Below are 27,418 nucleotides of genomic sequence, written 5' to 3' on the forward strand. Positions count from 1 at the left end.
AATCCTCATTTCAGTGAAAATGTTCTCTTTACGGATGGGGCTTCATTCCAACGTGATGCAACATACTGACGAAACTAAAATGAGCTCTAACGTGGAAATTAAGCGTTTCCGGACACATGTCCACATAACACCTTTTCTTTATTTGTGTGTGAGGAATGTTTCCTGAAAGTTTGGCCGTACCTTTTTGTAACACCCTGAATACCAGTGCAACTGATAAGGACGAAATATGAAAAATTATCCAGTGTCCTCCGTGAAGTTTATTTAAATCATTTCTGTCGAATATTTTCCGCCGACTCAGAGGTTGACCTGGGTGTGAATAGCCTTCGAGTGCGGGGTCAGCTGCCTCAGTCGTCGGCGAGCCTCGTGAAGTAGGGCAGCACGCTGAGCGGGGCGGAGTAGTTGGCGACCCACGCGGGCCCCTCCAGCACCGGGTGGTCCGGGTCCGCCTCGTCCCTCCAGCGGCCGGAGGGCAGGTAGATGTCGCGCGTCACGGCGCCCTCCTCCAGCACCGGCGCCACCAGCAGGTCCTCGCCCAGCAGGAACTCTGCGAGGGAGAAGCCTTTCCTTGTAGTCGGAGACCACTTGCAATAATGAGGCACAGGAAAAAATTGTTTTATTTCGTGACAAAGTTCGCCGTAATTTTTTGCCAAATTTGGTGTTATTTCTTTGCCAAATTAGCTCGTATTTTTCGCCAACTTCGGTGTTTATCTTGGCAATTTTAATATAGTTCTTTTCTGCAGCGAAATAATAAGTAACCAGTTGCATAAAAGAAATATAATTTCTTTACCGGTTTCGGGCACTTACAACCAAACCTCCAGATGTCAGATAGTCAGATCGGTACCGGACGCTGTGTGTCGATAGAGTGTTAACCAAAATACCAGTTTCGTTCATGCTTTATACTGTCCTCCACCAGAACATGAGTAAACGGTAATTGAAAGTAACACCAGAACTATGGAGAACAGGAAAGGCATAACTCTGATTAAGGGGACATTGTACGTAAAATTCGTTGAAATTTGATATTTTCTGCTTTCTACTCCATGATATACTTTGGACTTTCCTGAACATTTTGGTATATAATACAGTAAAATCAGACAACTGCGAGACCTTCAAATAATATTTTCAATGTTGACATGTGACTGTCAAATTTTGCGGCTACACATATACTGCCATAGGTGAGCAGTCATATCTTGGGAACTATACAGTCTAGAAGGCAGTGAATTGCTTTGTTTTGTGCCTACTGCTACGTCTCAGAAGTTGGCATTACGAATAAACAAATCAGTCCATTGTTTCTGATACTAGTTTTCGCTGAAAGTATTCTGATTATCGACTATTTTTGTAGTACGCTAACTACTATTGCTTTTTATACGCAAATAAAATTACTCAGCTTAAAAGTAACTTCAAGAAACGCAAATTTGAGGCTAACAGGTATGTGAAACCTGCATTTTCTTCTGAAGTACTTGAAAACACGTGTGTCAGCAGTGAAGGAAACCACGATAATGTTTCTGAAGTGACCACGCCCCCTAATGCATCTGAAAGGAAAGTAACTTTAGAAATGAGTGACAGTGGTAAAATTAATGATTATATGGCAATCAAACCCATTTACAGAGATATGACAAATCCTGAGCTACTAAAGAAGTGCTGACATGGGAAGACACGGAACGTGAATGAGTCCTTCAATAATGTCGTGTGGTGCCGTGTGCCTAAAAATGTATTTGTTCGCCTTATGACTCTAAAGTTAGCAGTGTATGTTGCTGTAATAACTTTTAATGTTGGGAACTATGAAAGACTTAAGGTTCTGGAGAAATTGGGTGTGAGATTTGGACAGAACACAGCTAAAGGACTGCGGGACTGGACGAGCTTCGTGTGCGTGAAGCAGTTAGCTGCTCAGCAATTGACAAAAGAAGCAAGAAAGAAAAGGAGGAGGCAAGAAGCACTGGGCTGTTGTGACACTGAAGAAGACACAGATTATCGCTGGCCGGAGTGGGCGTGCGGTTCTAGGCGCTGCAGTCTGGAACCGAGCGACCTCTACGGTCGCAGGTTCGAATCCTGCCTCAGGCATGTATGTTTGATGTCCTTAGGTTAGTTAGGTTTAATTAGTTCTAAGTTCTAGGCGACTGATGACCTCAGAAGTTAAGTCCATAGTGCTCAGAGCCATTTGAACCCCAGACTATCAGCCAGGGCAATTCTAGTGCATAAAAGACGTAGAAATATAAGTCTGTATAAGAATTTGTAACAAAAAAGTTTTAAACTTCATTATTTCTGAACTACATTTTTTGCAATAAATGACCCATTTTCTAAAAAAGTACTGATGGTAGAGACATGAAATTTTCTCATCATGCCAAGTGTGAGATTCAACACATATGGAACAAGAATATATACAATGTCATGAGTTGTTTGGTTTTTATGTTCATTTATTTACAAAATTCTGCCAAAAAATTGAGTGTTTGAAAAAAAAAGATAACATGCCCCACAATACAATTTTAGTAATAATTCTAGTTCAGTGTATCTAGAAAGGTATATTCAGTAATTATGGAAAATTGAAACTTGGTATCTTATAAAGTTTCGAAGATAATGCGTCACAAAATTCGATAATTAAACATTGGCGGCATGGGACATACAATGTCCACTTAAGTGGTGCATATAGGTAATGTGGGGAAGTTGCTAGAACGTTGGATCGTTGTATCAGCAGTCCTAGGTTCAAACGCCAAAGATGATAATTTTTTGTTGTATTATGTGTGAAAGTGTTATATGAGACTAATAATACTTTTGAATGTGTGAAGCTATTATTTCTTTATGCTACTGTTCTGATTGTTCATGTTTATTCCGTTAAACTACAAATGCACTAGCTGCTTCATCACGAGTGGTATCTGTTCTGTTGCACATGTCCAACAGAACACCACACCTATCTATACAAATGTACACGATGTGACCAAAAGTATTTGGACATCCCAAAAACAACGTTTTTCTTATTAGGTGCATTGCGCTGCCACCTACTGCCAGGTACTCCATATCAGCGACCTCAGTAGTCATTAGACATCGTGAGAGAGCAGAATGGGGGACTCTGCAGAGCTCACGGACTTCGAATGTGGTCAGTTGAAGAGGGACGTAATTTGTAATATCCAGACATCTATCCAGAGCACCACGCAGGAATTCCAAACTCATTAGGATTAGGCGGGAGGTGAGAAAACTTAAATTTCATGGTCGAGCGGCTGCTCATAAGCCACACATCACCTTGGTAAATTCCAAACGATGCCTCGCTTGGTGTAAGGAGCGTAAACATTGGACGATTGAACAGCAGAGAAACGTTGTGTGGAGTGACGAATCACGGTACACAATGTGGCGATCCAATGGCAGGGTGTGGGTATGGCGAATGCGTGATGAACGTCAATTGCCAGTGTGTGTAGTTCCAACAGTAAAATTCAGAGGCGGTGGTGTTATGGTGTGGTCGTGGCGTGGCACTATCACAGCACAGGCCTACATTGCTGTTTTAAGCACCTTATTGCTTCCCACTATTGAAGATCAATTCAGGAATGGTGACTGCATCTTTCAACACGATCGAGCACCTGTTCATAATGCACGGTCTGTGGCGGAGTGGTTACACGACAATAACATCCCTGTAATGGACTGACCGGCACAGAGTCCTGACCTGAGTCCTATAGAACACATTTGGGATGTTTTGGAACGCTGACTTCGTGCCAGGCCTCATCGACCAACATCGATACCACTCCTCAGTGCAGCACTCTGTGAAGAATGGACTGCCATTCCCCAAGAAACCTTCCACCACCTGATTGAACGTATGTCTGCGAGAGTGGAAGCTTTCATCACCGCTAAGGGTGGGTGAACACCATATTGAATTCCAGCATTACCGATGGAGGGCGCCACGAACTTGTAAGTCATTTTCAGCCAGCTATCTGGATACTTTTGATCACATAGTGTATATAGGTTTGCTACGTCCAAGTAACGAAGCGAAAACAGACCGCCAAAAGAACATTGCTACAAACTCCGAAAAGTCCTTTTATATCTTAGGAAAATGTTCTCCAATGTAAGTTTCAAGCATTGGCAGTTAAAAAAATTGCCATCAGTGGGATTTGAAAGCGGAACCTTGATACAACGATATCATATTCTACCACCTCACCCACTGGACTTCTACAGAGGACTGATCCACAGATGCGCTTTTCCTGTCATTCTGGTGTTACTTTCAATTACCGATTACGCATTTTGTACTGGACTGCAGCACGTAGTACTAACTCAACAGGTGTTTTGGTTTATACTCTATCGACGTACAACATACCGATCTGACTGTCTGACATCTGAAGGTTTGGTGAGCCTTATTGACTGATTCACTCCTTTGTTGCTGCTGCTCTGCTGACAAAGTGACACTCCTCCCCAGCTCCTTTTATACTGCTGGGCCCCTACCTTGTAACATCTAGCGGTGAGTTCCTCACTACTTATGCATGTGCTGATTCATCTGATCAGATAGTGCAAGTCTGCACCTGCACTATCTGATCGAGGGAACTGCGGTGGAACCTTCGCTTAACAAAAGATATGTATATGAAACTGATCGATCTAAGAAGAAAGTACAAAAATGTATAGGTAAAGATAGGAATACAGCGATATAAGTAACTTAGGACTGAAATAATAAGAAAGTGGACGAAAGTCGTTTCGAAATGGCTGTAGGAAAAATGTGAAAAAAATCGAAAAATAAATGACTGTCTGAAGAACTGATTCAGTATATAGAAAAGTTGAAACAACCTCTCGTGAAATTAAAAGCAAGGAGTCAACATTAAGAGAGCAATGGATATTGTAGTGTTGAATGCAGACAATAGAACGGAAAAGTGGAACACGTGTACTAAAGAGGACACGGAAGTGTCTGAAGACTTTTCAGAAGAAGTAATGGGAGTCAGTGTGAAAGATATAGGGGTTCCAGTATTAGAGACAGTGTCTAAACAATCTTTGGAGGACTTGATATCAAATAAAGCAGAAAGGATTGATAATATTCTTTCGAAATTTCCAAAACATCGGACGAAATGTCAACAAACTGACTACTCAAGGTAGTTTTAGAATCTATGACACTCGAAACATACAATAAGACTTTTGCAAAGAATACCAGCCACATAGTCCTGAAGATATGAAAGAAAGACAGGTGCGACAACTATGACAGAATTTATATAATTGTTTATTTATTTACACATCAAGTTCCGTAGGACCAAATTGAGGAGCAAATCTCAAAGGTCATGGAACGTGTCAGTACATGAAATTACAACATGAAAGTAATAACAGATTAAAATAAATGTTTATGAACCCGAGAAAATTCAGTCCATAAGTTTAAGTAAACGCAATCAACAATATAACATAAGAATCAGCTTAATTTTTCAAGGAACTCCTCGACAGAATAGGAGTGACCAATGAGGAAACTCTCCCATTTCCATTTGAAAGCGAGTGGATTACTGCTAAAATTTTTGAATTCAAGCGGTAGCTTACTGAAAATGGATGCAGCAGTATACTGCACACCGTTCTGCGCAAAAGGAAGTCCGATCCAAACGCAGGTTCGATTTCTACCGAGTATTAACTGAGTGAAAGCTGCGTATTCTTGGGAATAAACTAATATTGTTGACAAGAAATGACAGTAAGGAATATATACATTGTGAGGCCAATGTCAAAATACCCAGATTCGTGAACAGCGGTCAACAAGAGGTTCATGAACTTACACCACTTATTGCCAGAACCGCTCATATCCGAGTCAAAAATATCCTTTTAGAATGGGGAGAGTTTCCCCAAAACATAATGCCATACGACATAAGCGAACGAAAATAAGCAAAGTAGATTAATTTTCATGTCGAATGATCACTCACTTCAGATACCGTTCGAACAGTAAAAGTGGCAACATTAAGTCTTTGAACAAGATACTGAATGTGAGCTTTCCACGACAGCTTACTATCTATCTGAACACCTAGAAATTTGAACTGTTCAGTTTCACTAATCATATGCCTATTCTGTGAAATTAAAACGCCAGATTTTATTGAATTATGTGTTAGAAACTGTAAAAACTGAGACTTACTGTAATTTAGTGTTAGTTTATTTTCTACAAGCCATCAACTTAGGTCATGTACTGCACTATTTGAAACTAAGCCAATGTTGCACACAACATCCTATACTACCAAGCTAGTGTCATCAGCAAACAGAAATATTTTAGAGTTACCCATAATACTAGATTGCAAATCATTTATATAAATAGGGAACAGGAGGGGCCCCAACACTGATCCCTGGGGCATCCCCTTCTTGACTGTACCCCACTCATACCCTATATCACAGCCGTTATCAACTTTGCGAATAATGACCTTCTGCTGTCCATTTCTAAACTAAGAGGTGAACCAATTATAAGCTACCTCACAGAGAAAAGAGAATATAGCATTTTCAGTTGTTAAACGACTTCTAAAGCAGAACTGTCCATTTGAGAGCAAATTCGTGTGATATAAAATGATCAATTATCCTTACATACACAGCCTTTTCAACAACATTAGCAAACACTAATGGCATACAAATAGGTCTAAAATTATTTACATTATGCCTTTCTCAATTTTTATAAAGCCGCTTTACTACTGAGTACTTAAATCGCTCAGGAAACTGACCATTCCTAAAGGAAAAGTTACAAATATGGTTAAATACAGGACTAACATGTGCAGCACAGTACTTTAATATTCTGCTAGGCACTCCACCATGACCATGAGAATCCTTAGTCTCCAGTGATTTAATTATTGTCTCAATCTCCCTCTTGTCTCTATGGTACAGAAGTATTTCAGACATCAATTTCGGAAATGCATTTGCCAAGAAAGTTATATGATTCCTTGTAGAAACTAAATTTTTATTTAATGCTCAGGGAATGATTTTTAAATACTGTACAATCGCCTTTAACGTCACCCATGCAAATTGCTGACAAAAATAATATACAGAAGTATGGAAAGGGAAACTGAGAATGTATCAGATGGTGATTAGTTTGGCCATAGGAAAGGTAAAGACATCACGAGACAACTCTGGCCTTGTGCCAGATTATGGATGCAAACCTGAAGAAAAATTAAGTCACCTTCCTACGATTTATCGATTTAGAAAAAGCATTCCACAACACAAAATATTGAAAGCTTTTTTAAATCACAAGAAAAATTGAAGTAAGCAGTAGGTAAAGACCTATAATATATAATACATATAAGCACCGTAAGGGAACAAAAACAATGGATGACCAAAAACGAAGTTCTCGGATTAAAATGGACTTTCAATTTATACTAGGAGCACCAATGATAGAAATGAAGGAAAGTTTCAAGACTCTGAGTAAAATTCAGGGGGAAAGAAGATCAGTGATAAGATTTTCTGATGACACTACTCTTCTTACTGAAAGTGAAGCAGAATTACTGGACCTATTGAATGGAGTGAACGGTCTTCTTGAGTATACAATATGAATTGAGGAAATACCGAATAAAGACGAAACCAATTAAGTGTAGCAGAAATAAGATTAGCGATAAGCTTAACGTCAAAACTGATGATAGCGAAGTAGACTTAGAGAAGGAATCTGTTGTCTTGGAAGCAAAATAACACATACTGGATGAAATAAGGAGGGTAAACAAGTAGACAAGCGCAGGTCGAAACTATTTATCGTCCATGTTTCACTTCCACACATGGCTACACTCCATACAAATACTTTCAGAAACGACTTCCTGACACTTAAATCTATACTCGATGTTAACAAATTTCTCTTCTTCAGAAACGCTTTCCTTGCCATTGCCAGTCTACATTTTATATCCTCTCTACTTCGACCGTCATCAGTTATTTTGCTCCCCAAATAGCAAAACTCCATTACTACTTTAAGTGTCTCATTTCCTAATCTAATTCCCTCAGCATCACCTGACTTAATTCGACTACATTCCATTATCCTCGCTTTGCTTTTGTTGATGTTCATCTTATATCCTCCTTTCAAGACACTGTCCATTCCGTTCAACTGCTCCTGCAAGTCCTTTTGCTGTCTCTGACAGAATTACAATGTCATCGGCGAACCTCAAAGTTTTTATTTCTTCTCCATGGATTTTAATACCGACTCCGAATTTTTCTTTTGTTTCCTTCACTGCTTGCTCAATATACAGATTGAATAACATTGGGGAGAGACTACAACCCTGTCTCACTCCCCTCCCAACCACTTCTTCCATTTCATGTCCCTCGACTCTTATAACTGCCATCTGGTTTCTGTACAAATTGTTTTCTGTTTGCTTAAATAAGATAGTGAAATGAAAAAGATTGGTGGCCTTTTCCTTCGAATAGTATGTTGTCATGATACCCAGAATATATAATGTGTGCGCCATTCATATTCAGTGCGATATCCACGCGTTGATCAAAGCCATTAAATAAGAAAGAAAATGTGGTATTGCCAGTGCGTAGTGGACAGTCAGAGTTGTGTAAATTACTAATAGTCAGATGTGCATTTCCGTTCCCGTTGCGTAATATTCAAACAGGATAATTTGTAACTTAATTGTGAGTACTAGAGCTCATGTTACTTGATAAATAACAATGAATCCACACGCTTGGCAGACCACTCATCTTGCAGGCCTGATTGCTTGATGCCACAGTATGAGCAAGGCATGTGGGTGCCTCTCAACCGAAGACTCAAGAAAAAAAGTCTGAAAGCTAGTACCATGGAAGTGCACTTCGTCAACATACGTTACAATCTAACATACAGTCCATATAACTCAGTCAATTCTTGGGTGACGTTCAGAAATCGTTACTTCAATATAAACTTCACTCGCAGGCATTTTACACGTGGGTAGATCAATAACTTGAGGGTGTGATCTATGAAATGTGAACATGTTAGTATCTTTAGAGAAGTAAATTCAACTCAGGTAGTATATAATAACGTAGGAAATTCACTCCTCAGCTCTTTAACATTCCCACGTTTTTGTAGTTTGCATAAAATATTGCAGTTTGCATGTGCAATATTCCCAACAATGCCACATATCCATGGACGTTTTAGTTTATTTTTTATTTATTTTACATTTCTAGTTCCACAAGACCAAATTGAGGAGCAAATCTCCATGGAACGTGTCAGTACGTGAAATTACAACATAAAAGTAATAACAGATAAAATAAAATGTTTATGAACAAAAAAAGACAAGCCAGAAGTTAATGAAAATGCAATCAACAATATAACATACGAATCAGCTGAAGTTTCAAGGAACTCCTTGACAGAATAGAAGGAGTGACCCATGAGGAAACTCTTCACTTTCAATTTGAAAGCGCGTAGATTACTGTTAAGATTTTTGAATTCTTGTGGTAGCTTAGTGAAAATGGATGCAGCAGTATACTGTACGCATTTCTGCACAAGAGTCAGGGAAGCGCGATCCAAATGCAGATTAGATTTCTTCATAATATTTAACTGAGTAAAGCTACTAATTCTTGGGAATAAGCTGATACTGTTAACAAGAAACGACAACAAAGAACATGCAGGGCGAGTCACTAACAATTGCCACCAAGAATAACTCCGAAAGGATGATAGGAGCTGAAAAGTTAGTGGGACGAAAGTTGCATGGGACAATGGGGGCCATAATATGACGTTCGTTTTTTGTTGCTAGGTGGGGTTGCTTCAGAGACATGAAGGTCAACTTTGCTTTTTTTAAATGGAATGCTATAGTTTGGCACTTATTTTATGATAGCGGCTATCGAGACGAATCCAGTGATGTGTAACAGTAAGGTCTTTGAAGGTCAACGAAGTTCGTGAAGGTGGCATGAACGTCCATTTACAGAAGGTGTTCGAAGTGATGACCATTGGTATCAATGCAGTGCCGCAATCTTCCTATCATGGATTGAGTGGTACTCCTTATCACTTCGGCACTTATCGTAAATGAGAAGCTTGTCACTTGTTCTTCGAAGGACTACATCATTCACATTAGCTTGATTCGATGGTACTAGTCTTACCGTTCCTATTAGTGTCGTATTGGGAAACCGTCGAATGGTGTTTTAGTGTCAATGGCACGTTAGATGGACACGCCGTATTCGGCGAATATTTACTATTTGCGCGGTATACGAGAGAGAATTGTCAGAGCATGTGCTTCGATAAGTGCCGAAGTGATAAGGAATACCACTCAATCCATGATAAGAAGATTGCGGCACCGCGTTGCCGGATGCTTTTTGGCAGAAAATTTCGATGCCTGATGATGGCCTATCAGGGCGTAACTGATCGTTCCTGAGTTAATAACAAATATTGTACAGCCTACGACTGTTTTGTAAACTGTAGCAGTAAAAGCTTGCACTACCACCACGCCAACATGGAATGGAATAATTTCTACATGTTGTAGTTATTTCATTTTCCGTCAACATCTTTTGCTTATTTACAGCATTTTAAATGCTTTATAGCTGTATGTAATGATATCAGTTTGCCAACCAGTCTCTCCAGGAATACTGAAACAGTATTGATATATAAGCGTCTGATACTCTACTTCCTTCTGTCCTGTGATGCCAGGTAACAGGTATAATTTGCCTGTCATCATCTTCCGAATTCACACGTCCTCTAGAACAATACAGCATACTAGAAGAGCGTTCCCTCTGATGGAAGACTGATTAGTAGTCATAATTAGCTTTAACGTGTCCACTTAAACTGTAATTAAAAGTGTGTTTCGTATTTCGGTAATCAAGTAGCGAAACTAGTGTCGTATCATAAATCTGTGCGCCTAGGACAAATAATAACTGAACTAGTTTCATAAGAAATTAGTGCCCTCTGTGATCACCCTCCATGTGTTTGCCTGCCACATGGAGTCAGCAGGAGGAGCTCCCCAAAACAAAACACGCGAGTAGAAGATCAAAATGCTGTAATATCTGGTACAATGGGGCATATCCTGTGCTAAGCACTTCACAGTGGTTTTGTAGGTTGCAGATGTGGATGTACGTGTATACATCATTCTTAAACGGGAATGATCATATTATCAGACATGAAACACAAACCGCAGATCGCATCCACTTCACACGAAAATATAGAACCGATCGATCGCGTGTATTTCGTCGCATCATGGAACGCACGATGCCCCACATAACTGGCAGCGAGTGTTTGATATTTTCTTGTGGGCACCATGCTGCATTGTGATAAGAAAGGTTCACTCACATGGGCAGTGACACGAGGATTGTTGCGAAATAAATAAATAAATTCACCAGTACCCGTCCAGGGAGACAAGTGTGACTAACTGCGTGAAAAGGAGCCATGAAGTAGAACTAATGCGAGAAAGATGTGAGAATTTATCACATGATGCCTGAAATTGATGTCTCATACATGCAGTTATTTTTTTCTAAGACAAAAATTGCCATTAGTAGCACAATATGAACTTTATTTACTGTTGTTGTTATTGTTGTGGTCTTCAATCCAAAGATTGGCTTCATGCATCTCTCCATGCTACTCTATCCTGTGCAAGCTTCTTCATCTCCAAGTAACTATTGCAACCTACATCCTTCTGAATCTGCTTAGTGTGTTCATCTCTTGGTCTCCTCTACGATTTTTACCCACCACGCTTCTTCCTTCCAGTACTAAATTTGTGAGCTCTTGATACCTCAGAACATGTTCTACCAATCGATCCTTTCTTCTAGTCAAGTTGTGCCACAATTCTATTCAGTACCTCCTCATTAGTTACGTGATCTACCCATCTAATCTTCAGCATTCTACTGTAGCACCACATTTCGAAAGCTTGCATTCTCTCTTGTCTAAACTATTTATCGTGCATGTTTCACTTCCATACATGGCTATACTCCACACAAATACTTTCAGAAACGACTTCGTGACACTTAAATCTATACTCGATGTTAACAAATTTCTCTTCTTCAGAAACGCTTTCCTTGCCCTTGCCAGTCTACATTTTATATCTCTCTACTTCGACCATCATCAGTTATGTTGCTCCCCAAATAGCAAAACTCATCTACTATTTTAAGTGTCTCATTTCCTAATCTAATACCCTTAGCATCACCTGATTTTATTCGACTACATTCCATTTTCCTCGTTTCACGCTTGTTGATGTTCATCTTATATCCCCCTTTCAAGACACTGTCCATTCCGTTCAACTACTCTTCCAGGTCCTTTGCTATCTTTCACAGAATTGCAATGTCATCGGCAAACCTCGAAGTTTGTATTTCTTTTCCATGGATTTTTATTCCTACTCCAAATTTTTGTTTTGTTTACTTTACTGCTTGCTCAGTATACAGCTTGAATAACATCGAGAATAGGCTACGATCCTGTCTCACTCCCTTCTCGACCACTGCTTCCCTTTCATGCCCTCGACTCTTATAACTGCCATCTGCCCCTTTTAATCTTGCGAAAATATGACCGTGGACTTCCTTTCCTACATTTCAATTGCAGATACAGGCAGCCACTCCAGAGAACACCAGTGCCTCTGAAGATGATATAAAACATGAAGGAAATTCCTCCCAACTTGGTTCCACTTCACTTCAGTAAAAACACTTAACACTATTATTAAGTCTTCTCTTATTCAGAATCACATATAATACAAAACAATCATAGCATTTTGTGCATGAACTGACCTCTACATTACATCCAAAAATGTTCCATATGATTCATGTCAGGCGATATGGGTGACCAAATCATCACTCGAATTGTCCACAATGTTCTTGAAACCAATTGCAAACAATTGCGGTCCGTGATGTGGCGCATTGTCATCCATATAAATTCCATCTTCGTTTGGGAACATTAGGTTCATGAGTGGCTGCAAATGGTCTAAAGGTAGCGGAACATAGCCATTTCCAGTCAATGATCGGTTCAGTTGGACCAGAGGATTCAGTCCATTTCGTGTCAACACAGCCCACACCATTATGGAGTCACCACCAGCTCGCACAATGCCTTGTAAACAGCTTGGATCCACGGCTTCTTAGGATCTGCGCCAAATTCCAACCATACCATCAGCTATTACCAACTGAATTCGTGACTCATCCGACCAGCCCACGGTTATTCAGTCGTACAGGGTCCGACAGATATGGTCACGAGCAGAGGAGAGGCGTTGCATGCGATGTCATGCTGTTAGGAAAGGCACTCGCGCTACTTGTATGCTGCCGTAGCCCAGCACTGACAACTCCACATAGACGCCGCTGCTCTCGGTCGTTAAGTGAAGACCGTCAGCCACTCCGTTATCCATCGTGAGAGATAATGGCTGAAATTTGGTATTCTCGGCACATTATTGACACTGTGGACCTCGGAATATTGAATTCCTTAACGCTTCCGAAGTGGAATGTCCCATGCATCTAGCTCCAACTAGCATACCGTGTCAAAAGTCTGTTAATTCCTGTCATGCGGCCATAATCACGACGCTACCTATTTGACAGGCATCACCTGAGTACAAAACGTAGTTCTGCCAATGGACTGCCGTTTTATGCCTTGTGTACGCGACACTACCGCTATCTACATATGCGATTGTCGCTATCCCATGACTTTCATCACGTCAGTGTTTAACGGCGGGTAGAGAGCGGCTACGTAAGGGCCGTTGAGTCGCACCTGAGTTGATGACCTGCGCAGTGGTGTCCGTCGCGTTGATCCACCAGATGGGTGGGTTGACGGGGCTGCCGTCCTCCACGGCTCTGCCCATCAGCTCCAGGATGCGCGGTGCGTAGGCTGCGTGAAGCGCCGTCAGATTACGGCTCAGCTCCACCGTCTGAAACACAGTCACTCAGTGAGGCCCTGATTCACTGCACTGGCACGGGGTGGATCACTAACCGAGAGAGGCGCGGACAGGAAATTCAAACACATTCACACTGGAGAGGCAACTGAATAGACACTTGTGAAACATGTACACAGGATGTCCAGCGAGTACACTGATGACCTAGATCATTACGACCTCTGCACACCGCGAGACAATCCCAGCTGATAGCACTGTGGGTACTACACGCGGTAAGGAAAGTACATGAGTGAAGCAGAGACGAATGGTGAATAATTCCAGCGATGATAGAGGCCGCTAATGAGGAAATCCCCTGACATAGGCGATTTTGACAATGGACAAATCTTCACTGACAAGCTGGAGGACGATGACGATTATGATGACCATTTTTACTTAGCATCAGTGGTAAGGTGTTTGGACCACTTTTCATGGCCTGTATGGGTGTAACTGGGCAGTCCATTCTTTAGGGTAAGTCGATGATGATGATGATGATGATGATGATGATGGTCATGTTTGGACCACTTTTCATGGCCTGTATGGGTGTAACTGGGCAGTCCATTCTGTAGGGTAAGTCGCTGATGATGATGATGATAATGATGATAATGATGACCATCATCGACTTATCCTACAGAATGGACTGCCCAGTTACACCCATACAGGCCATGAAAAGTGGTCCAAACATGACCATCATCATCATCATCGACTTATCCTACAGAATGGACTGCCCAGTTACACCCATACAGGCCATGAAAAGTGGTCCAAACATGACCATCATCATCATCATCGACTTACCCTACAGAATGGACTGCCCAGTTACACCCATACAGGCCATGAAAAGTGGTCCAAACATGACCATCATCATCATCATCGACTTACCCTACAGAATGGACTGCCCAGTTACACCCATACAGGCCGTGAAAAGTGGTCCAAACATGACCATCATCATCATCATCGACTTACCCTACAGAATGGACTGCCCAGTTACACCCATACAGGCCATGAAAAGTGGTCCAAACATGACCATCATCATCATCATCATCATCATCATCATCGACTTACCCTAAAGAATGGACTGCCCAGTTACACCCATACAGGCCGTGAAAAGTGGTCCAAACACCTTACTACTGATGCTAAGTAAAAATGGTCATCATAATCGTCATCGTCCTCCAGCTTGTCAGTGAAGATCTGTCCATTGTCAAAATCACCTATGTCAGGGGATTTCCTCATTAGCGGCCTCTATCATCGCTAGAAATATACACAATTCGTCTCTCATGGCCATCATCTTCATCATCATCATCATCATCATCAGCTACTTACCCTACAGAATGGGCTGCCTGGTTACACCCATACAGGCCATGAAAAGTGGTTCAAACACCTTACCCCTCACGCTAAGTAAAAAAGGTTGCAATATGACACCATAATTATCTTTGCTTTTGTAAACATCGCTTTCGAACTAAACGAATTCTATGGACCAAATTACCCAAAAGCTCTCATATAAAATTTTTATAAACCCACCCATATTACTTATCTCCAATAAAAATTTAAAAAAAAGAAGTGATTCGTCTAGGAAGAGCATGACTAGAAAGATTAGAGAGCTATACTGGGATATCACTCTATGTAGTTGTTACAGAGAACACATCTATTGTTAGGATGCCAGTTTCCTCATCAGCCACTTCCGGCTTTCATAAAACTGTCACTGAACCAGAGAAGTTACTTGTATTGAACAGGAACAAGCTTTTCTTGTCAGACATTCTATAGTCATTTACCTATCTTTCCAAACCTGAAGAATAGAATTCTGAACTCGACACTTGCCTCCTTATTACCCCAAGTCATCTTTAAATTAGCATCTGGAACAGATTAAAAAACTCACGCAAATTTCTCTAGTTTGCTGCTTTGGAGAGCCTCGAAACTAACTTATGTAATACCCTTCAATGTACACACCTGTTTCCACTGACAGGTTATCTCTGTGGGAAAGTGAAAGTGTGTATAAAGGTAACTTGGGTGCCAGCTATTGCACACTTATGTAATTGTTGAAATATGGACAAGACAGAGGAAACAAACAAATGTAAAGAAAAATCAAAACTTGAAACATAAAGTTCATTTTCAACAGGAAGAAAGCATAAGCCAAACACACACAGGAATCGCAAATGTCTGAAATTAAAGACAATATTGAAGAAGAAATGGAAAGGTAAAAAATAGCAATGTTAAAGATAGCTACTGAAGCACTAAGGAAAAGTAAAGTATCAAACCAGAAAGGGGTCTAAAAATACGGAATACCGAAATGGCTAACAATATTAAAGGAAAACAAAATGCTTATAACATCTATTTACAAACATGAAGAAATGAAGCATGTGAAATACACCAACAGAAAAGAAATAAAACAAAGAATTTAATAAAAAGATACCACAGATTCACAGAAGCCAGAATACAGTGTTTAAATTAGTGAAGCATATCAGTAAAATGAAGAGACACTACAAACCTTAACAGGAAATCAATGAATACATCATTACAGAAATTTATGGTATGATGAAGATAGTGAAGAAAGTTAGTCTATAAAAATTAATAACAATTTTGTAGATCAAATAGATATAAAATAAGTAAAAGTAGGCTTAAACATAACAAAAAATAGAAAAGCTAGTGGCCTAGATGGCATTAATTCTGAATTAATCAAATATGGAAGACCCATTTTAGAATTATGCTTCATCCACTTTTAAATATGTGTTGGAAGAACTCTTATGTGACTGAAGAACGAACACAGATAAAATAATTTTTATATTTAAAAAAGGCAATAGGAAAGACACAGGAAATTACTGAGGGATAACTTTACTCTGATACCTAATCTCAGAAGAACAATCAGGCTTTAGAAAGGAATGTTCGTGTGATGATAGTATTTTTGTAATAAAACAAATTATTGAAAAACATCAGGAATTTGGCTTATAAAAACATTTAGTATTTATAGATTTTGAGAAAGTTTTTGATATGGCAAAAGACCCTATTTGTGCAGAACATGAGAAATAAAAGGCTTTCCAAAATACTAATGTCGTAAAGAATCTATATGCAAATACAAAAACAGTTATAATTTCACTTTCGAAAATGTCAGATGAAACTTTAGTAACTCAAGATATTGACAAGGATGCAGTCTGTCTCCCACTTTATTTAATCTATATTCAGGACGACCTAGTTACGAATTGGAAAGACGAAATACACATACGAATTACCTAAAACTGGATTTAGAATACCATTTAACACTCTTTTATACGCTGATTACCAGATAATTATAGAGGAAACAGAAAGTAATTTACAAAGAGCAGCAAATAGATTGAGCTAAAACAATATATTAAAACTTAATTATATTTGCAAATAACGCAAAGATAATGACTCTGAAAGAAAAGAATCCAATCAGATCGAAAAATAATAAATGAGAAAATTTTAGAACGAGTATTCCACGAAAAATTATCTGGGACAAAGGCATTGAGTAGAAGGTTAATAAATATCAAGCTACCTACCTAACAATTGGAAGAACCTTGTGAAGAAAAACAAGAAAAGAAATACAAATGAAACTCTATAAAGTTATGTCTGTACCCACTCTTGCTTATGGTTGCGAGTCATGAACAGTAACAAGTAAAGAAAAAATGACGTATACAAGCAGCAGAGATGAAGTTCATGACATATGTAAGAGGCTGGAATAAAATGGATAAAATAAGGAATGAAACAATAATATTAGACCTAAAATATTTTTAGTTACTGACAATATAGAAGTGAATAGAAGGAAATGGAAGTATTGCATTGACGGAATAACTGAAAATAGATTGTCCAAAAGGGTGATAAATTATTGGCCTACTGGAAAGAGACGACTAGGTAGACCTCAGAAGAGATAGCTGGATGGACAGATCATAGAGGCCAGAGTAGGTGATTATAACACCTAATCATTGGAAGGAGATGATGATTTTGATGATGACAGATTGCTATCGCTTGGAGCCTAGGAACGAGCATTTCGGAAACGACGAAGGTGGTCGGTTTCTCGTGTACTGCTGTCGTGAGGATCCATGGAAAGTACACTACTGGCCATTAAAATTGCTACACCAAGAAGAAATACAGATGATAAACGGGTATTCATTGGACAAATATATTGTACTGGAACTGACATGTGATTACACTTCACGCAGTTTGGGTGCATAGATCCTGAGAAATCAGTACCCAGAACAACCACCTCTGGCCGTAATGACGGCCTTGATACGCCTGGGCATTGAGTCAAACAGAGCTTGGATGGCGTGTACAGGTACAGCTGTCCATGCAGCTTCAACACGATACCACAGTTCATCAAGAGTAGTGACTCGCGTATTGTGACGAGCCAGTTGCTCGGCCACCATTGACCAGACGTTTTCAATTGCTGAGAGATCTGGAGAATGTACTGGCCAGGGCAGCAGGCGAACATTTTCTGTATCCAGAAAGGATCCTAAAGGACCGGCAACATGCGGTCGTGCATTATTCTGTTGAAGTGTAGGGTTCCGCAGGTATCGAGTGCAGGGTAGAGCCACGTGTCGTAACACAACTGAAATGTAACGTCCACTGTTCAAAGTGCCGTCAATGCGAACAAGAGGTGAACGAGACGTGTAACCAATGGCACCCCATAGCATAACGCCGGGTGAATACACGCTTCCTATGTGCGTTCACCGCGATGTCGCCAAACACGGATGCGACCATCATGATGCTGTAAACAGAACCTGGATTCATCCGGAAAAAAACGTTTTGCCATTCGTGCACCCAGGTTTCTCGTTGAGTACACCATCGCAGGCGCTCCTGTCTCTGATGCAGCGTCGAGGGTATCTGCAGCCATAGTCTCCGAGCTGATAGTCCATGCTACTGCAAACGTCGTCGAACTGTTCGGGCAGATGGTTGTTGTCTTGCAAACGTCCCCATCTGTTTACTCAGGGATCGAGACGTGGCTGCACGATCCATGACAGCCATGTGGATAAGATGCCTGTCATCTCGACTGCTAGTGATACGAGGCCGTTGAGATCCAGCACGGCGTTCCGTATTACCCTCCTGAAACCACCGATTCCATATTCTGCTAACAGCCATTGGATCCCGACCAACGCAAGCAGCAATGTCTCGATACGATAAACCGCAATCGCGATAGGCTACAATCCAACCTTTATCAAAGTCGGAAACGTGATGGTACGCATTTCTCCTCCTTACACGAGGCATCACAACAACGTCTCACCAGGCAACGCCGGTCAACTGCTATTTGTGTATGAGAAATCGGTTGGAAACTTTCCTCATGTCAGCACGTTGTAGGTGTCGCCAACGACAAGAGTGTGAATGCTCTGAAAAGCTAATCATTTGCATATCACAACATCTTCTTCCGGTCGGGTAAATTTCGCGTCTGTAGCACGTCATCTTCGTGGTGTAGCAATTTTAATGGCCAGAAGTGTAATAGAAAATCTGGACAAGGTACAATGTAGAGATGGGAACGTACCTCGTCGTCGAAGTCCCACGGCGTGTAGGAGAACTGTATGGCCGGCATGAAGACGGTGGCCTGCAGCCAGCGTATGAAGAGCTCCTTGGTGGGCGTGTCGCTGCCATAGCCATTCCCGCCCACCATGTCTGGCAGCACGAAGGGATAGCCCACCATGTTCATCTGCAGCAGAGTCGTCACAAGTGTCGACAGTCCGTTGTCGAAGCCCCACCTGGAGTCCTTGTCGAGCATGCGCACAAACACCGGCAAGTCCTGGGTTCGCGCGGCTACGCGCACTTCTATCATAGAGCCGAATTGTGAGACAGTCCTCACGTAGTCCTCAGTGAACTGCATTGGACTCAGTTCTACGGGCTCTATGTCGGGCAACTGTGGCAGCCAGCTGGTCTCTCCTGCATCGAACTTGAACGAGTCGATACCAGTCTCGTTTCGCAGTGTCTGGAAATAAAATGAGAATCGTGGACGAAAGCTATAGTCAGGTTGACTGATTGTACAAGTTAAATGTATTGAGATATACAGAGTGAATCACCTAAAACTTGCACTGCAGATATTACGGAAATGGAAAATTCTTATAAAATGACTTTTATATTAGTAATATGAATATTTATATATGTGTTTGGAGAGAGAGAGATAGATTTTTGATTGAGATTTTTACTTTAAGTCGTAACTGGTACCTGAATTTTGGTTGCTGCCTCCTTGAATGATAAGCTCCTGCACCAGTTGGTGACGTATTACAATTTGGAGGAAGTTATAGTTCTTTAAGGTTTAAAATACGACTCTGTTAGTTACTTGGCCGTATTGCGGATAGCTTTGAATCCAAGATTTCGTTGCTGTTCATACCTAAGGGACGACTGCTGTAAGTAAGTAAGATCAAACAGCAATCTGCATTTCGTGAGAAAAGGAGATTGCTTGGCACACAAAATTCCTTCAAACTACACGTCCTGCCACATCAAAATTGGTCATTGGAGTTCAGCACCATACTATTGTACAAGAACGTAATCCAGTTACTTTGTTACTTACTGAATAAAAACTATAGACAATGGATTTCTTTTCCTATATTTTAGTGAACTTTGTACACTTACAGTTCTGTCGATTGATAGACGGCAACGACAATGAAGTTCGCCTCCTTTTCGAAAAGCAAGATATTTCTATTCTTCACTTCCAGAAAATTTGTGTACATAAATGTTTGGCTACTATTGCACATGCTTCACATGATTTTATCACTAAAATATCAATTTTCATTAAATGTAACAATACGTTCTGAGCGACGGCCTAGCAACACGTCCTCTTTCCACAAGATACAGATAAACAGTCCTTTTTTTAAATAAAATCAATTGTCTTTCTTTAAAAGTCCACACTAAAAGATTCTCTAATAGTATCGTTGCGGAGATTGCGCGCTAAAGAGTTTCTTGCCGTCCAGCTGCGCTTCACTTCACTTCAAGTACTTTTTGAATCACATTCACATTTACGGTATTTACATACATTGCTGAGCTTCTCAGAACAAAATCGGGCACAAATTAATTAAAGAAAAAAAAAGCAGTGAGGCACACATAACATTACATGCTACTGATGTGCGGTTATTTCAAAATGAATTAGTAGTCAGGGGTTCGTATTGTCAGCAAGTAAACAGATTTTAATAATACTTAGAAACTTTATTTTTGTGCAGACATACACTTTTGAAATGTAACAATGCCTGTTGACAGAAAAAATTGAAAGTAGTGTAAACTAGGATGTCAGTGGTGCTTATTGCAGGATTCTAGTGCGAGTCGTTCACGAGATATCGTATTTTGAAAAGTTCCCACACCAACACTTGTACAATACCTGTGGTAGCACACACTAAAGAACAACAAAAGCACATTCATTAGCTATGTAGATTCTGAACAGTAACGAGAAAAATGACCATCATAGGTTGTGTGCAAAATGACCATCAGCAACGGCAATATGTACTTCCAGTCCAGTATTGAACGACTGCTGCACACATGCTAGGATTTCAGCAGAGACGTCTGAGCAAGTTGCAGAAATATATCGTTACATATCATTGGGTGTAAAGTCCGCCTGCTTAGCTAGATGGTAACGTGCTCGCCTCCCATGCAAGCGGGCCCGGGTTCGATTACTGGCTGGGTGCGAGATTTTCTCCGCTTGCGGATTTGGTGTTGTGTTGTCATCATCATTTCACCCTCATCCCTGGCGCGCAAGTCGCCCAGTGTGGCGTCGAATGAAATAAGATTTGCACTTGGCGGCCGAAATTCCCCGAATAAGGGCCTCACAGCCAACGATGCCATACGCTCATTTCCATTTTTTATCGGGTGTACGACCACCTATAGCCCCGAACACCAGGAGCTTCTTATATGCTGACGACCTCGCTCTGGCCACCCAGAGCACTGATTTTGAATCAATGGAGAACAACTTCACGAATGCCCTTGAACATCTATCCAGATACTACAACACAAACCAGCTTAAACCAGACCCTTCAAAGACCCAATTGTGTACTTTTCATTTGAGAAACAAGGAAGCAACTCGAAAGTTGAAAATAGTATGGTCGGGGGTTGAACTGGAGCACTATGAGACTCCAAAAAACCTAGGAGTGACACTTGACAGACCTCTCACTTTTAAAAAGCACTGAATGAAATGCAAGTCCAAAGTCTCCACCAGGAACAATTTCCTATGGAAACTGGCCGGATCGCAGTGGGGTAGTCAACCAGAAACAATCAGAACATCTGCAATGGCGCTATGCTATTTGCGGCAGAGTGTGCCCCCCCTGTTTGGTATAATTATACTCGTGCCAAATAGGTGGATGTAGCCCTCAACGAAGCCTGCAGAAGTATAACAGGTTGCTTGAAATCCACTCCAGTCGAATGGCTTTACCACCTCACAGTAATAGCACTACCACCTGTTCGAAGAGAGGTAGCTGCGAACATGGAAAGAAAGGCTGTGTAACAGGAAAGTACTCGTCCTCTGTATGGGCATGAACCGCATCCGCAACGACTGAAGTCAAGGAAGGAACTAGAACCACTGTTGAAAAAGCTTGTTTACAACTATGGAGGGCTACAACCTACTTTCCCCCTGGTTGGAAATGGGTTGTTGAAGCTTTATCTCCAGTCCATGACAGGAAATGGACAACTTGGAAGTCCCTGAACAGACTGAGATCTGGAGTTGGAAGATCAAAAGTTAACCTGGCAAAATGGGGATACACTGATCCAAATGATATTCGGTGTGACTGTGGAGAAGAACAGACAGTCCAGCACACGCTTCGGTGTCGATTGCGTCCAGTCTCCTTTACAGAAGATGACTGTCAACAGGCAACAGAAAATACACTGGAAGTGGCCAAGTTTTGGTCAAAAGTAATTTAATCATAACTGTGTAAAATGTACGTACATGTACCTGTGTGTTTCTGACACGAGAATAATAATAATCTGGTGTATTTGATATGTCCTTGTGAACAGCATCTTTCAGTATTCCCCACAGAGAAAAGTCTGCAGCTGTCAAATACGAGGAATGGGCTGACCAAGGTATCAAACGATTTAAAAAAAATTCGTAAAGACATGCTGCAGTACTTTGTCGACCATGGCCTGGACAGCTATCATGGAGTGCCACAGATTCCTCTTAGTCTGCAGAGGAATGCCTTCAGGCATCCGTGGAAGATGGTCCGTTAACAGGCTACGATACTTGTGTGCGTTCAGTGTTTCCTCTCTGAAAAACGGACCTATGAGCTGATGGCTCATTATTTCAGCGTGGTGTGGTCCGAAAGAACAGACACCACTTCTGCAATAAGGCGAATATGGGCAATGATCCCTTCCGTGCAGATGCACACCAATCTCGAATTCCTGCAGAAATCGGCGAAATGCCGCGAGTAATGACGATTAACGGCAAGTGGCACTACGTCAGTAATGTTGAGAACTGGAGTCTGACGGGACGCGTGCTAGCATAATCCGCGCACTTGCGATGACCACTGTGGCCAGGTGGCGTCCTGGTCAACAGAAGACCCCGGTTCTAATCCTGATTTGGCACAAATTTTCAACTATCCCCATTGACTTACATCAATGGCCACTGGCAACTAATGTCTTTAATTCCTTTGTGTCTTGAGTAATAATGGTGGCAGCCCAAAAACTATTTCTGTTCTTCCAGACACTTTTGGACATGTCCTAAAGAACAGAAACCACATAGGTAACTTATCCATAAGCTAACAGAACACCAAAATTTCGTGTTTAGTTGCCCAACTAATCGTCCATCGACACTTAAATGGCTGAAATTGCTCTGAGCACTATGGGACTTAACAGCTGAGGTCATCAGTCCTCTAGAACTTAGAAATGCTCAAACCTAACCAACCTAAGGGCATCACACACATCCATGCCCGAGGCAGGATTCGAACCTGCGACCGTAGCGGTGGCGCGGTTACAGACTGAAGCTGCTAGAACCGCTCGGCCACAGTGGCCGGCCCATCCCACTTAAATCTTGCAGGAAATAGTAATATGCCGTTGAGAAGGATGTTTCGTCGACTATCCAGCAAACACAACTATGACTTCAAAAATTTGTGTAAAACATTATGACCACTTGTTTAACAGCGTGTTGCTCCGTCTTTGGAATGGCAGCGACTCTACTTCCATTCCAATTGATCCATAGTGAGGAGGTCCTCCAGGATGTAGAACACGTCAGAAAAACAGCAATACATGACAAATATTTACAACTAAAACAAATAAGCTAATGTACCATTCCACAGGTCCCAAGTGGAATGATCGTCATTTTTTAATGAACACTATATGAAAGTCATTTTATAAATACTAATCCACTGAATTTAAAATAAAAAAGTCTTTTATTTATTTATAAGGTAATAAAACGTGTAATACAACTACTATAATACAACGAACACATTACTGCATAGAAACGGTGCAGAAGTTAGATTGTACTCACACACACACACACACACATATATATATATATATATATATATATAATGAACACATTACTGCACTGAAATTGTGCAGAAGTTATATTAGTTGGTTTTACTGAGAAATTCATCAGTGGAGTAGAAGGAGTTGGCCACCAATAAATCCTTTAGGCTTCTCTTAAACTGAATTTAATTGGTTGTTAAGCTTTTATGGCTGCTGGCAAGTTATTGAAAATGTGTGTTCCTGAATAATGCACACCTTTTTGTACAAGACTAAGTGACTTCAAATCCTTGTGAAGATTATTCTTATTTCTAGTACTGATTCCATGAATTGAGCTGTTGGTTTGAAAAAGTGATATATTTTTAATGGAAAATTTCATTAAGGAATAAATATATTGGGAAGCAGTAGTTAGTATCCCTAGTTCCCTAAACAGGCTTCTGCAGGATGTTTTTGAGTTCACACCACATATAACTCTTATTGTACGTTTTTGTGCCCGGAAAACTTTAGCTTAGCTCGATGAATTACCCCAAAAAATAATCCCATATGACATTATGGAATGAAAGTAAGCATAGTATGTCAGCTTTTTCATTTTTATATCCCCTATGTCTGACACAATTCGCATTGGAAATAGAGATTTGTTGAGACCCTTCAGCAGTTCTGTGGTATGCTCCTCCCAGTTGAATTTATTATCAAGCTGTAATCCCAAGAATTTAACACTGTCCACTTCTTCTATCCGCTTGTCATCGTATCTTATGCATATACTCGTGGAACACCCCTTACAAGTTCTGAACTTCATGTAGTGTGTTTCTTCAAAGTTTAGTGACAAAGAATTGGCTAGGAACCAGTGATTACAGTCCAGAAATATTTTATTAGCTGATATTTCTAAGACTACATTTGATTTGCTATTTATTGCAATGTTTGTATCATCAGAAAACAAAACGAATTTGGCATCTGGTAATGTTACTGATGAAAGGTCATTGATATACACAAGAAAAAGTAAGGCCCCCAAAATGGAACCTTGGGGGACCCCACATGTAATTAGTTTCCAGTTGAATGATGCCTGATAGCTTGATACATGTCACTTTCCTAATGACATCCTTTGTTTCCTGCCAGAGATATAAGATATGAACCATGGTCATTACATCAATCTGTGTTGACTATCATGCACGTGAAACTACTGTCATACAGTTCTGGCGTTGTGGTACGGAGAGTTATCCTGCTGGAAGATGCCGTCGTCGTCACAGGACACATCAAGCACGAACGGACGCAGGTCGTCCGCAATAATATTCACGAAGTCCACAGTTGGTTGGTTGGTTGTTTGGGCAAGGAGACCAGACTGCGTGGTCATCGGTCTCATCGGTTTAGGGAAGGATGAGGAAGGAAGTCGGCCGTGCCCTTTCAGAGGAACCATCCGGCATTTGCCTGGAGTGATTTAGGGAAATCACGGAAAACCTAAATCAGGATGGCCGGACGCGGGATTGAACCGTCGTCCTCCCGAATGCGAGTCCAGTGTCTAACCACTGCGCCACCTCGCTCGGTGAAGTCCACAGTTGTCACGAAGCCTGCGATTAGGCCAGTATCACATTATCAAATTTCTTTGACAAAGAAATATGATCAAGCATTCGTGGAATTTCTTTGACAAAGACCTAAAAAGGGGTATTACACTGTCATAATATTTTTCGTCAAAGTTCAACATGGCGGACAACAATAACTGGTTATTACGCGCTGCAGTTGCTTGTACCACAACTGCAGTGTGTATGCATTTTAACGAGAGGCGGCAGAAAGAGAGGAAACATGCTTGTATGAAGCCGTGGGTTTTATGTTGAGATAACAAAAGCATTCAGTAAAATTTGATACGAGACCTCTAAGTGGAGAACATCAAATCATATATAAATTGCTCACGAATGGAAAAGAGTGCGTTTCAGTATTTGCTCAGTAAAGTGGCTCCTAATACACTGCCGGTCATTAAAATTGCTACACCACGAATATGACGTGCTCAGACGCGAAATTTAACCGACAGGAAGAAGATGCTGTGATATGTAAATGATTAGCTTTTCAGAGCATTCACACAAGGTTGGCGAGACCTACAACGTGCTCACAAACAGAAGTTGACCGACATTGCCTGGTGAAACGTTGCTGTGATGCCTCGTGTAAGGAGATGAAATGCGTACCATCAGGTTTCCGACTTTGATAAAGGTCAGATTGTAGCCTGTCGCGATTGCGGTTTATCGTATCGCGACATTGCTACTCGCGTTGGTCGAGGTCCAGTGAGTATTAGCAGAATATGGAATCGGTGGATTCAGGAGGATAATGCGGAACGCCGTGCTGGATCCTAACGGCCTCGTATCACTAGCAGTCGAGATGACAGGCATCTTATCCGCATGGCTGTAACGAATCGTGCAGCCCCAACAGATCGGGACGTTTGCAAGACAACAACCATCTGCACGAACAGTTCGACGACGTGTGCAGCAGCATGGACTATCAGCTCGGAGACCATTGCTGCGGTTACCCTTGACGCCGCATCACACACAGGAGCACCTGCGATGGTGTACTCAACGACGAACCTGGGTGCACGAATGGCAAAAGGTCATTTTTGTCGGATGGATCCAGTTTCTGTTTACAGCATCATTATGGTCGCATCCGTATTTGGCGACATCGCGGTGAACACACATTGGAAGCGTGTATTCGTCATCGCCATACTGGCATATCAAGTGGGGTGATGGTATGAGGTGCCATTTGTTACACGTTTCGGTCACCTCTTGTTCACATTGACGGCACTTTGAACAGTGGACGTTAAATTTCAGATGTGTTACGACCCGTGGCTCTACCCTTCATTCGATCACTGCGGAACCCTACATTTCAGCAGGATAATGCACGACTGCATGTTGCAGGTCCTGTACAGACCTTTCTGGATAGAGAAAATGTTCGACTGCTGCCCTGGCCAACACATTCTCCAGATCTCTCACCAATTTAAAACGTCTGGTCAATGGTGGCCGAGCAACTGGCTCGTCACAATACGCCAGTCACTAGTCTTGATGAACTGTGGTATCGTGTTGAAGCTGCATGGGCAGCTGTACCTGTACACGCCATCCAAGCTCTGTTTGACTCAATGCCCAGGCGTATCAAGGCCGTCATTACGGCCAGAGGTGGTTGTTCTGGGTACTGATTTCTCAGCATCTATGCTCTCAAATTGCGTGAAAATGTAATCACATGTTAGTTCTAGTATAATATATTTGTCCAATGAATACTCATTTATCATCTGCATTTCTTCTTGGTGTAGCAATTTTAATGTCCAGTAGTGTATTACAAAGCAGAATACTTACTTGAGTAATGCATGGGTTCCCCATAAATTGCTATTTCTTGGCACAGGAGAGAGCTGC

General features: G+C 41.2%; 1 protein-coding gene across 1 annotated transcript in view; it reads right to left on the reverse strand.

The window, feature by feature from the left end:
- Nucleotides 1-344: 344 nt before the first annotated feature.
- Nucleotides 345-27,418, reverse strand: part of LOC124550640 (myogenesis-regulating glycosidase-like) — a 46,128-nt gene continuing 19,054 nt past the window's right edge. The window contains exons 3-5 of the mRNA XM_047125364.1: nucleotides 19,156-19,590; nucleotides 13,517-13,673; nucleotides 345-544 (exon numbers count right to left, since the gene is read on the reverse strand). Coding sequence (XP_046981320.1) covers nucleotides 345-544; nucleotides 13,517-13,673; nucleotides 19,156-19,590 — 792 coding nt within the window. The remainder of the gene's footprint in view (nucleotides 545-13,516; nucleotides 13,674-19,155; nucleotides 19,591-27,418) is intronic.

The sequence above is a fragment of the Schistocerca americana genome, chromosome 9, assembly GCF_021461395.2.
Source record: "Schistocerca americana isolate TAMUIC-IGC-003095 chromosome 9, iqSchAmer2.1, whole genome shotgun sequence".
Lineage (NCBI taxonomy): Eukaryota > Metazoa > Arthropoda > Insecta > Orthoptera > Acrididae > Schistocerca > Schistocerca americana.